The sequence below is a fragment of the Berghia stephanieae genome, chromosome 1, assembly GCF_034508935.2.
Source record: "Berghia stephanieae isolate SIO BIC M18660-M18661 chromosome 1, UCSD_Bste_1.3, whole genome shotgun sequence".
NCBI classification, from domain to species: Eukaryota; Metazoa; Mollusca; class Gastropoda; order Nudibranchia; family Aeolidiidae; genus Berghia; species Berghia stephanieae.
Genome location: NC_088360.1, coordinates 40353807 through 40366306, shown reverse-complemented (window position 1 = coordinate 40366306; position 12500 = coordinate 40353807). Strand labels below are relative to the sequence as shown.

General features: G+C 34.2%; 1 protein-coding gene across 3 annotated transcripts in view; it reads right to left on the bottom strand.

The window, feature by feature from the left end:
- The window catches only part of LOC144974649 (uncharacterized), a 28461-nt gene that overhangs the window by 9027 nt on the left and 6934 nt on the right, over nucleotides 1-12500 (bottom strand). For all 3 annotated transcript variants that reach the window (XM_078917728.1, XM_078917745.1, XM_078917738.1), the window contains 5 exons: nucleotides 11395-11603; nucleotides 10349-10512; nucleotides 6200-6359; nucleotides 4016-4104; nucleotides 1436-1640 (listed from right to left, as the gene is read on the bottom strand). In XM_078917728.1, the coding sequence (XP_078773854.1) occupies nucleotides 1436-1640; nucleotides 4016-4104; nucleotides 6200-6359; nucleotides 10349-10512; nucleotides 11395-11603 (827 nt within the window). The remainder of the gene's footprint in view (nucleotides 1-1435; nucleotides 1641-4015; nucleotides 4105-6199; nucleotides 6360-10348; nucleotides 10513-11394; nucleotides 11604-12500) is intronic.

The window sequence follows — 12500 nt, the reverse complement described above, 5'->3', positions numbered from 1 at the left end:
TTTATATAAATTTTCAAGTCAAAACTTTCTTTAATGTCGGCTTTATTGTGTATATTACTCAGAATACCTTGAATAATAGAATAAGCAAATATTATGAAATAAGAAAAATAAATAAATATTAGATTTTTAAGGTCTTTCTCCGACATCTAAATAATCATACATAATTCTAGGTAAATAGTATAATAAATACACCATGCACCCCCCCCCCCCCACACTCTTACTGATTAGGTTACTGCCTTATATTGGGATTGTATATGCCTTTAGTACTAAAACTCTTGTGATATATTGAAGCAACGAGTAACATGTCTCACCAGTGGAGACTCACTTTTTGTTTTCTTGAAAGTTGCGATCTAAAATTTTTGTCACTTCTAATATCTGTATTTAATGTTTAAAAATTATTAAGATATTCGAAATCGTCCAACTTGTGAGTTAATTTGTACATTTGTATTAAATTAACTATTATTTCAATTACTATTGTTATAATTACTAATTATTGTATAACACCTAGATAACCACGCCTCTCGGACAGTCATCATAATGTAAATAATGACAGCGATTGGTAAACAATACAAACAAAATAGGCTTTACTATTGATGGTATGTTTCTAGGTAAAACACCCACTGTTCCACCGCTTGATCAATCGAACCGACACAAAAAAACTGGGTGTAAACTTAAACGTTTATAATATGATCGATAGAATCGTGTGATAACTTGTCACATATCTGGCGGTTTTAAAACAATAAAAAGGATCAGGAAGAGGTCGATTTCATTCACATTATTGTTTATAAACAACCAACCAAGCGTGTTCGAGCACGTTTGAAGGTGTGTCACAAATTTCATGTTTTGATTTAGGGAGCAGCGTGGCTCAACGGTACGGTCTTTGCTTCGTACCCGAAAGGTAACGAGTTCGATCACCCGCCGTTGCGCTGTGTGGCTTTGAGCAAGTCACCTAGCTCTAGCTCACTTTGCGGCGCTGCACTGCGGCTGACGCCTGGGTTATTCCAGTCTTCCCTTGGAATAGACCCTAGAGACAAATTTCCCCTATGGGATAAGTAAAGGGAATTTTTAAAATTATTATTTAGAAATCTACTGGTTAAGGCCGAGACATAGTGGGCCCACGATTCTTACAACTTTACACTATACTCTCACTCGTTCACATTGCTTACTCAACGGATGAACCTAAAACAATCTTCTTTTCGTCCATGGAGTGGGCCAATAGTTTCCTCTTTTTTGGGGGGTAGGCTACCTGCCAGGAGTGACTGAGTGACTAGGTCTGTCAGATCTGACGGAAAGTACTTTACAGTAGACTAGCATCCTTTCCAAAGGATAGCATGCAATTTTTATCGTCCGTTTCATAAGACAGATAGAAAACCGGATAAAGTCCGGCTCCATTGGCTTAATAGCTCTGAAGGACTACTACAAAACTGAAACTCACCTTTATCTAAACTTGGAATAACTAAAGTTGACGGGGAATCCGTGAGGCCCACCCTTGTCGCCGAATATATTTTCACCAGGTAATCTTTATAACAAGAAAGTTTGGCATTAGCACAATTTGAATATGGCCGAGCTTTCAATTCCACTGAGTTGAACATAACAACAAAATCTTTAAGATCTCCATTGGCAATTTTCTGCGGAACATCCTGGAAATAGATAAAAAAATACAGCGAAAATAGATAAGCATGCACATGTATATAGCGTATTTCCACGTTTACATAATGCTCAACGCGCTTCAATGTTATACTTATTTCCCCAGCAGATTATAAATGGAACGAAATTGATGTCCCTCATCTCTTTGTTATTGTTTTTAGACACCCATTTTAATGATTAGTTCTCACTAGATTATATCAGTCAGACTATAATCGCTTAAGGTTACACATAATTTTGTTTGTTGGTACGTTATATCCGGCAGGTGGATGTTGAAAATATCTTATCTTAAAGCATAGCATCAACATGGAACCGGAACGTTGCTTGTTAGGCATCCTTTTCATGCCTACAGCTACAATACTTTCTACTACCTATGGCGAGATATTCATTCAAACCTGCGTCCAATGTTTGTAAGGTGTTATACAGGGTGCCCATAAAGTCTTTCCCTGATTTCAAAGACGCATTATTCTAAAACTTTATAGATACTATCATTTGGTTTTCACCATCTTTAAGGGAAAATCCATACATTTGTGCGTATTAGCCATTGGCCCACAATACACCACCAAATTTACCAAATCAGGATAAACGTAAAAGACCTCATTTTTCTGTCTTACTATTTCGGAATAGCAAAAGTGCGACAAAAATCGCTTGGTCGATGGGAGTGTGATCAATCTCTCACAATGTGAAGTTTCAGCTTACGTGGACTGGAATGAAAATGTGACAAACAGTGACAAAAATGATAAAAAAATGACAAATATGACACACAGAGACAGATATGTCAGAGACAAATATAACACACAGAGACAGATATGACAGAGACAAATGTGACATACAGAGACAGATATGACAGAGACAAATATAGCAAAGAGAAACAAATATGACCAACTGTCTCAAATATGACAAACAGTGAGAGATGTTACAAATAGAGGCAATCATGACCAATAGAGACACATATGACAGAGATAGATATGACATAGTCATATATGACAAACAGTGACAATTAAGTCAACCAGCGACAGATATGACCAAGAGTGACAGATATGACAAACAGAGACAAATATGACAAACAGGGACAAATATTACAAACAATGACAAATATGGCAGTGACGAATATGATTAACAGTTACAAATATGGCAGTGACAAATAATATAAAATTATTCATGAACCATTTTCGGAGTTCGACAGCACCGTGCATTTTCGCCCAGTGTACTACTTAATCTGCATTAAAATAAAATGTTTTTGTTTTTAAAATCGGTTATTATAATTATCATCATCATCGTCATCATCATCATCATCATCATCATCATCATCATCATCATCATCATCATCATCATCATCATCATCATCATCATCACCATCACACATCACCATCAGCAGCAGCAACATTATTATTACTATTATTATTATTATTATTATTATTATTATTATTATTATTATTATTATTATTATTATTATTATTATTATTATCATCATCATCATTTTATTATCATTAGTATTATTATTATTATTATTATTATTATTATTATTATTATTATTATTATTATTATTATTATTATTATTATTATTATTATTATTATTATTATTATTATTCATTATTATTATTATTATTATTATTATTATTATTATTATTATTATTATTATTATTATTATTATTATTATTATTGTTATTATTATTATTATTAACATTTTCATTATTATTATTATTTTTACCATCATCATCATGATCATCATCATGATCATCATCATCATCATCATCATCATCATCATCATCATCATCATCATCATCATCACCATCACACATCACCATCAGCAGCAGCAACATTATTATTACTATTATTATTATTATTATTATTATTATTATTATTATTATTATTATTATTATTATTATTATTATTATTATTATTATATCATATATTATTATATATTATATTATTATTATTATTATTATTATTATTATTATTATTATTATTATTATTATTATTATTATTATTATTATTATTATTATTATTATTATTATTATTATTATTATTATTATTATTATTATTATTATTATTATTATTATTATATTATTGTTATTATTATTATTATTAACATTTTCATTATTATTATTATTTTTACCATCATCATCATGATCATCATCATCATCATCATCATCATCATCATCATCATCATCATCATCATCATCATCACTATCACTTGCAAAGTCTTAGGTTTGAGAGTTTTTTTCTGCGAAGATGAGGGCCATGTTAATTGATCGATATTTGAGGGACGAATCGTCTGGCCGAAATTATAAATACGTGTTTTTTCGGAGTAAGGAAATAGAGGTCCAAATGAAAGTGTCAAACTACAAGACCACAAAACCACTCTTACCTTCCAATATACAATTATTTCCCGTCTTCCGAACTCGCATGGACCAGACCAGTAGCTGTTGCTTGTTACCTCAGGTCCACGATTGGGTTCTAGAAAAAAAAAAAGAATTAGCTAATGTATTTTGGAGCCTCAGCTTTACTTTGGGAGTATCTAAGCCAAGGTGAACCAACATATATCAGAAAAGTAAATGTTAAGTTAAACGATTTGAATTTAAAAGTTTGAGACTAGATTATTTGCCATCTAGTCAAAGATGGGGGTCCCGATAGCTCAGTTGGAAGAGCACCCGCTTCATAATCAAAGGGACCGAGATCGATCTCAGATGTAGTCGAGGTATTTATCTGCCCCCCCCCCCCTCCCCTGTCCACCCAGCAGTTATTGGGTATGTGGGTCTGTTAGATCTTTTGTAAAGTACTTTGCGGTAGACTAGCGATCAATTGCTATTGTCTGTTTCACGCTATATAAACCGGGATAAACTCCAGCTCCATTGGCCTAATGGCTCTGAGGGACTATTTTTATATCAAAGATATTTGAAAAAAAAAAATTAACAGAAAAACTCAATTAACAGTTTAATACACTACTTCATTTTTTTTATGTGCCGTTAGAAAAAAATCATGGCTGTCAAACTGTTCTAATTAAACTTTTAGAAGATTGGAAAGATTATTTAGATATCTTTTTTTAAAACGCTACTACAATTTTAATGGACCTTTCCATATCTTTCGATTGCTTACCACATAAATTACTTTCAGAAACGTTGTCTGCTTATGGGGTTTCCAAAAACTCAGTTTCTCTCATTGAGAACTATATTTCGAATTGTAAACAGCAATTGAGAACTCGGTCAGAAGATGGGAATATATAGCAAAAGAGTACCACAGAGATCGATTTTAGGCCCGTTAATTTTCATATTTTCAAAAATGATATTTTCTTCTCCATTAAAAGCACACTTTGTTGAAATACTACGTTTTACAATCACGTTGATTGTGAAACCCTGACAACAAAATTAGAGCAAGACAGCAATGAGTCGATTGAATGATTTCATGTAAATTGCGTGCAGGCTAACCCTGACAAATTCCAAGCTTTAGCCATTGGTAACCGGACTTTATAAAAAAACTTGATTTTTGATATCAACTCTTCAAAGATACCCTGCCAAAAAAAAATTGTGAAATTCCTAGGAATCGAAATAGAGTACCAATTAAAATTCGACGCCCACATTAGAGAAATTTTTCGTAAAGCCTCCCAACAATTGAATGTTCTGAAACGAAGTGGTAAACATCTTTCAAAGTAAACAGGCTAACTATCTTTCATAATTTTCTTTCAAATTTCTATTTTTGTCCAATTCCATGACACATCTCCAAAGCAAACATAAATGAAGTGGAAAATATACAAGAACGTGCATTTCGATTATTGACAACGACCATAGTAGATCTTATGATGACCTATTAACAAAAGCCCAAGTCCCCATATTAGGAATCAAAAGAATGTACACAATGACAACAGAAACTTTAAAAAATATTTTACGATTTGTCCCCTCCAATCCTCAACAACGTAATAACTTTCAAGGATCTAAGGCCTATGCCGATCGTGCATTTATTATTGCTGCTCCCGCTGACTGGTGTTCTTTACCATAATTTAGTATTAGGAGCGGGGTTGTGATTTCCCAGTCATTTGTTAAAAAGGAACTAAAATCTGATCTTATGAGCTGCTCATTCTACTTAATATGCAAACTCATGGGTATGTTTACAACTTCCATAAGCAAAGCAGCGTTTTTATATTTATTAAGAAATATCCAATCGTTGGACAGCAAAAAATCATGTGATTGATGACTTAGTTGGACGAAAACCAGTATATATATATATATATATATATATATATATATATATATATATATATATATATATATATATATATATATATATACAGAAACGAGTCGTCTCGGCCAAAAAAAATGTGAGTGAAAATTTACATTATATATATATATATATATATATATAATATATATAATATATATATATATATATATATATATATTCATATATGTATACTCATATATATATATATATAATATAATATATATATATATATATATATATATATTCATATATGTATACTCATATATATATATATATATATATATATATATATATATATATAATATATATATATACATACCGCTCATATTTAACTTACTAGACTCCAGTGTCCTGCCATAGACGTTGAATGATGGATCACTCCAGTAAACAGAATCTGTTGATTTCACTCTGAGAGCGAAAACATAGCTCGTGCCAGGGTCTAATCCACATACTGATGCAGTCATGGCGTCCATGGCATTTGACGTCAATTTTGTTAACTGTTGAGGAAAAAAAGAAAATGAAATATGTGTTATAACAATGAGCCTAAAACGATTGGGTTAACAGATCTGCACACAATTACAAGTCGGTCAATATTTATACTTTATACCATTATTATATAGATAGTATGCAGATGACGTCACTCAGGCCTTTGTTATTGTTTTTGCCATCCGCGTTTGTGAGTTGTTCTCACTAAACTGTATTAACCAGACTATGAAAGTTCATGGTTACACAGATTGTGTGTATTGGTCCGTTCTACTTCCGGATGGCAATGTTGTGAACTCCTTGGCCAAGCGCATTCTATCTATAGATAGTTCGAAGATGACGTCACTCATGTCCTTGTTATTGTTTTTTTGCCATCCGCGTGCATGAGTAATGCTCACTGAACTGTATTAACCAGACTATAAACGTTCATGGATACACACAGTTTTGTGTGTTAGTCCGTTATATTTCCGGATGGCAATGTTATGAGCTTCTTAGCCAAGCGCATACTATCTATAGATAGTTCAAAGATGACGTCACTCAGGCCTTTGTTATTGTTTTTGCCATCCGCGTTTGTGAGTTGTTCTCACTAAACTGTATTAACCAGACTATCAAAGTTCATGGTTACACAGAGTTTGTGTGTTGGTCCGTTATACTTCCGGATGGCAATGTTATGAACTTGGCCAAGCGCATTCTATCTATAGATAGTTCGAAGATGACGTCACACAGGTCTTTGTTATTTTTATTTTTTTTTTGCCATCCGCGTTTATGAGTACTGCTCACTGAACTGTATTAACCTGACTATAAACGTTCATGGATACACACAGTTTTGTGTGTTGGTCCGTTATACTTCCGGATGGCAATGTTATGAGCTTCATAGCCAAGCGCATACTATCTATATGATTCTTTCATTTCTTCTTTGTATTTATTAAACGAGTTATTTTCATCGTGCCCAATAACACTATGAGCTTGCGAGTTGTGGGTCAAATTGGATCAAATTGTCATTCAAGCAGGAGGAGAAATATACAAATTATGGTGAATCAAAGTACTACGATCATGCCTCTTGGTTACAAAATATCTAATAATTTACTTGTAGGGGTGGAATAAACGTATTCTTTCATTTCTTTGTATTTATTAAACTAGTTATATTTTTATCGTGCAACAACACATACTCGAAAACTCGTTGTGTTATTGGGCACGATAAAAATAAATCGTTTAATAAATACAAAGAGATGAAAGCATCGTAAATTATCTAGTAACAAGCGTGTCAAACAACGTTAACTTGGTGAGTGATCGGATGGATAACAAAAACCGCGTTGTGTTTAATGATAAAGTAGTTCTTCAGAGCCATTACGGCCCTGGAGACGGAGTTTATCCCTGTTTCTATAGTGTGAAGCGGAAAAATAACAATTGCTTGCCATCCTTTGAATTGGACACTAGTCTGTCGCTAAGTACATTCCCAAGATCTAACAGACATGTCTAACCAATCAGTGCTGGGGGGGGGGGGGGGGGGGGACGGTCAGAAAAAGCTCGACTTCATCTGGGATAGATCTCAGTCCATTTGCATGTGAAGCGAGTGCTCTACCAACTCAGCTATCGGGGCCCCCCTCATTGCACCATTTGACTATCGTGTGAATGAGAACCTGAAAGCCTTTAAGAGGTATAATATCAATACATTTCATTCTATACGTGAACCATATAAGTTATCTGTTCTTACATAGCCGCCAGTTTCTTCCTGAATCTTAATTGAAACTAAAACTCAGCAATTATATTTCCTATACAAAGTAACGCAACGAACAGGAACGAAAAAGGGAAAGTTTTGACCAGAAAACTCGTCCTTCAAATATCGATAGTTTATCGATAGTTTAAGATGATCTGCTTCTTGTCAAAAACTCAAGCCTGGTACTTCAATGAGCGTTTTTGACAGGATGAAGGTCATTTCAATCGATCGATATTTGAAGAACGAGTTTCTGGCCAAAATGTTTAAAAGTGTTGTTTGTTTTGTTTTGTATGTTGGTTTTTTGTTTTTGTTGGGGTTTTTTTTTTTTTTTTTTGGGGGGGTTTTGGGGGGGGGGGGGGGGCGGGTTTGGGGAGAGGGGTATTTTTGATTGATTATTTTTATTTTGTTTTTTGTTTTTTAATTGTTTTTTGCTTATGTTTTTTTTTTCTTGAGTATGGCAGATTAAACGGTACAGTATTATGATGCACAATGCCAAAAAGCTTTTTTAAAATAAATACTTTGTCCGGAAATGATTTACTTCAAATTTCGATGATCCTCAGTTAAGCCAAAAATAATATTAGAGGATGGCATCTTTGTTTCATGTTATGTAACGATATATATATATATATGGCCAGATTTGTGAAAGTTGTTTTGGCAGCTAGAAAGAATGTTAATTAACTTGACCTTGGTAGTTGAGGTGAAGTGGAAGGCCAATGTGACAGCCAATTAGCAGTGCCGCTCAGCGATACAGTCTATGCTTCGTACCCAAAAAGTACCGAGTTCGATCACCCGCCGCTGCGCTGTGTGGCCTTGAACAAGTCACCTCGTCCTAGCTCAATTTGCTGCGCTGCACTATGGCTGACGCTTGGGTTATTCCAGTCTTCCCTTGGAATAGGTCCTCTTTATATAGGATGAATAAAGGGAATTCTTATCAGCGAGACTGAGTTTCATTGAAATCATACTCTACCATTTATCAGCTCATAATACTATAAACCATCATTGGAACCACATCCGTGGGGCTTTGTGGTTTTACGCTGTGATGCTCGTCTTCTGGCCTCTAGGTCCTTGCTTTGAGTCCCTCTATATGAGTCTTTTTTGCATCAACACCCTTTCAATATCTGTCAGGTATACAGCCAGGCACTCATTAGCACTCCAGTGGGCTAATGTGTGTTAAGTGCCTTACCAAAAAAAAAGCGTGAGCTTTTACATAGCGCATTATCCACTAAACGTGCCCAATACGCTTTACAAAGGGTCCCTGATCAACAGCAACATGTAACCTTTGGAACGAGACATGACGCCCGTTAAGCAATATTACTTTTTTTTTTCCGAAAGAGAAAAAAACTGTTAACGGTCACGTACTCATGCAACACCAGAGTGCGGTGAGAGAATGTGGGTAAAGAGCCTTTTTCCAAGGACTCAACTATGCGCCGAATGAGGCTTGAACCCAGGTTATTGCGATCCGATGTACAATTTGATAAGTACATAATCTCGTAACAAAATAGACAATAATTACGTTGTATTTTTATTAACATGCAATATGCGATACCATTCATTAATGATGTTTGTGTCCGTTTTAGAAGAAGGAAATCGATTTAGTAGAATGTATTTAGGCTTTTGTTCTCTCTTTAAGTTTACTAAAAAATATAAAGTTTGAAATAATAGAGCAAAGACAAACATTATCTAGATATTGAAACATTATTATCTTTGATTATGGTTAAATTATACTTTTGAATTGTATGTGTCCAGTGTCCGAATCGGGAAGTGTCTCGTCCTTTATCAAAGTATTTGACACAATGCACGGTCATTGGCCAGATAAGGACTATACTATTCAAGAAGATATCATGACCTGAGAGAATCCACAGATAAAACATGAAAGACATCCGTTAGAAACTTTACCAGGAAAGTTGATTGCTAGGCCTTGATAACAGTTTCTGAATATTAACTCTAACTTTGTCAAATTTCAGAGCTCCGGGCTCTTATATAAAAGCTAATAATAAAAACCGAATATATATATATATATATATATATATATATATATATATATATATATATATATATATATATATATATATATATATATATATATATATATATATATATATATATATATATATATATATGTATATATATATATATATATATATATCTGATATATATATATATAATATATTATATATAATTTATGTGTGTGTGTGTGTGTGTGTGTGTATATATATATATATATATATATATATATATATATATATATATATATATATATATATATATAATAATATTACAACTTACCTGGGGGGTAAATATGACACCCCCTTTTAATATTTCTTCTACTTGGACGGAATATGACGCAACTGCCTTGAAATCTCTAAAGAACGCAGGGTTGACCCAGGAGATATTCAGACAATGACTGGACTTCCATTTTACAGTTACTTGTTCAGGACGACCTGTTTTTACTAGAAAGTAATCAATAAAAAATAATATCTATAAGTGACAATAACTATCCCATGTCATAATCTATATTATATATACTAATGTGCGGTTATGTGGTCTTGGGGTATGACCCTCGCCTTCGGATTGGAAGATCCTGACCGGCACATTGTTGAGTCCATGGAAAATGCTATTTTCTCGTATTCTCTCAGCGTATTCAGATGTAAATGAGTACCTGTCCGTTAACAGTCGCTGTCGGGAATAGAAATTGTAATATCGCCTAACAGGCGTCTTACATGTTTACGTGTTGCTGTTGGCTAGGGACACCTTGCAAAGCGCATTGAGTACGTTTTGTAGATATTACGCTATAGAAATGCTCTATTCTTTTATGGAGCTCACTTCACTTGGCCACAAAACACAGCACACATAGAGGATGGTTTACAATACACATAAAAATTCTAAAACGTTTGAAATAGTTCAATCTGTTAGATTTGACGGAAAGTACTTTGCGATAGACTAGCGTCCTATCCAAAGGATAGCAAACAAATTGCTATTGTCCGTCTTACGCTATAGAAACCGGGATAAACTCCGGCTCTATGTGCCCAATGGCTCAGAAAGGCTACTTTTTTAAAAACAGTGAATGAGAATGTATATTTGTGTGTGTGTGTGTGTGTGTGTGTGTGTGTGTGTATGTGCGTGTGAATGTGTGTATGTGTGTGTGTGTGTGTCTGTATGAGAGATAGAAAGAAAGAGAATGCTTACGTGCATTGTCTGAGAGAGAGAAAAGAGAGAAAGAGAGAGAGAGAGACAGAGAGAGAGAGAGAGAGAGAGAGAGAGAGAGAGAGAAAGAAACAGAGAAGGAGGGGGGGGTGTCATTAAAATTCTGAGGAAAAATTATTATGAATTACCTGTTTCATTAAGGGAAACACTGAAATTAAAGACTCTATGAAAATATGAATTCGTCCATTCGTCTGCCGTATTTTGTTCCTTGTCGTGGTAATTTACCGCCAGCGTCTCCTTGACGTTAACAGAAACACGAAAGTGGATAACGTTGGCGACTTTTAGGTCATCGTTGATTATACAAAATGTATGTCGTTGTTGGTTACACAATAAACCACTGAAAAGAAAGAAGAAAAAAACGGAAGAGAAATTATTAGAGAGTACAAGTTGAGATAATGATGTTGGGACAAGGGAAGTAATCAATAAGTTTCAATGTATGATTTTTTTTTAAAAGTTTAATTATTGGAGAACCCGAAATATTTGCCGGAAAATAAAGACTATCACGAACAGGCAGTCATATATTTTAATGTTCTTCCTCCTGTATTGTGGAAATTAGCATTGACCAAGACGTCATTTTCAGTCGTCAACGATCACCATCGGTCCAGTAATACCATCTGTAGGTGCGCGCAAATAAATCTGGTAACACATCTGCCATTTCAAATCGAGACCGGTAAGGTCAAATGCTTCAATCTGCAAAGGATCAATCTGCAAAGGACATTTTGCGTATCTCTGAAGATGTCCACGCAAGTATCATAATTATTTCTGCCTGTTACAATGAACTTCTGGATATATAGATATATAAAGGTTTTTTTCTGAAATTGTCACAGTTTTCAATGTCTAAAATTTCTAGTGGAAGGTCTTTCCATTCCCTGATGGGCCTTTGGAAAAATACTGTTCTAATACAGTATTCGCTGGATTCTAGAATGCTCTCCGGGAGGAGAAGCCAAAAAAGCGTGCTGGAATCCAAGCGTGCTAAAATCCATTTCTCATGGGAGGTAATGATTTATCAAATATAGATGAAATTATTTGTTCACCAAGCAGGCCGCACAGATTGTGCTGGAGTTCGACGTGCGAGAATCCAGCGGGTACTGTACGCGTTTGTGCCGTATCGGCTACTCTGATGATTTATGGTTTATGTTTAATATTTTGGGGGAAATAGTATGGAATTTCTACTCTTATTTTGCTATAGACAAGCGTCCAATCCAAAGGATAGCAAGCGATTGCCATGGTCCGT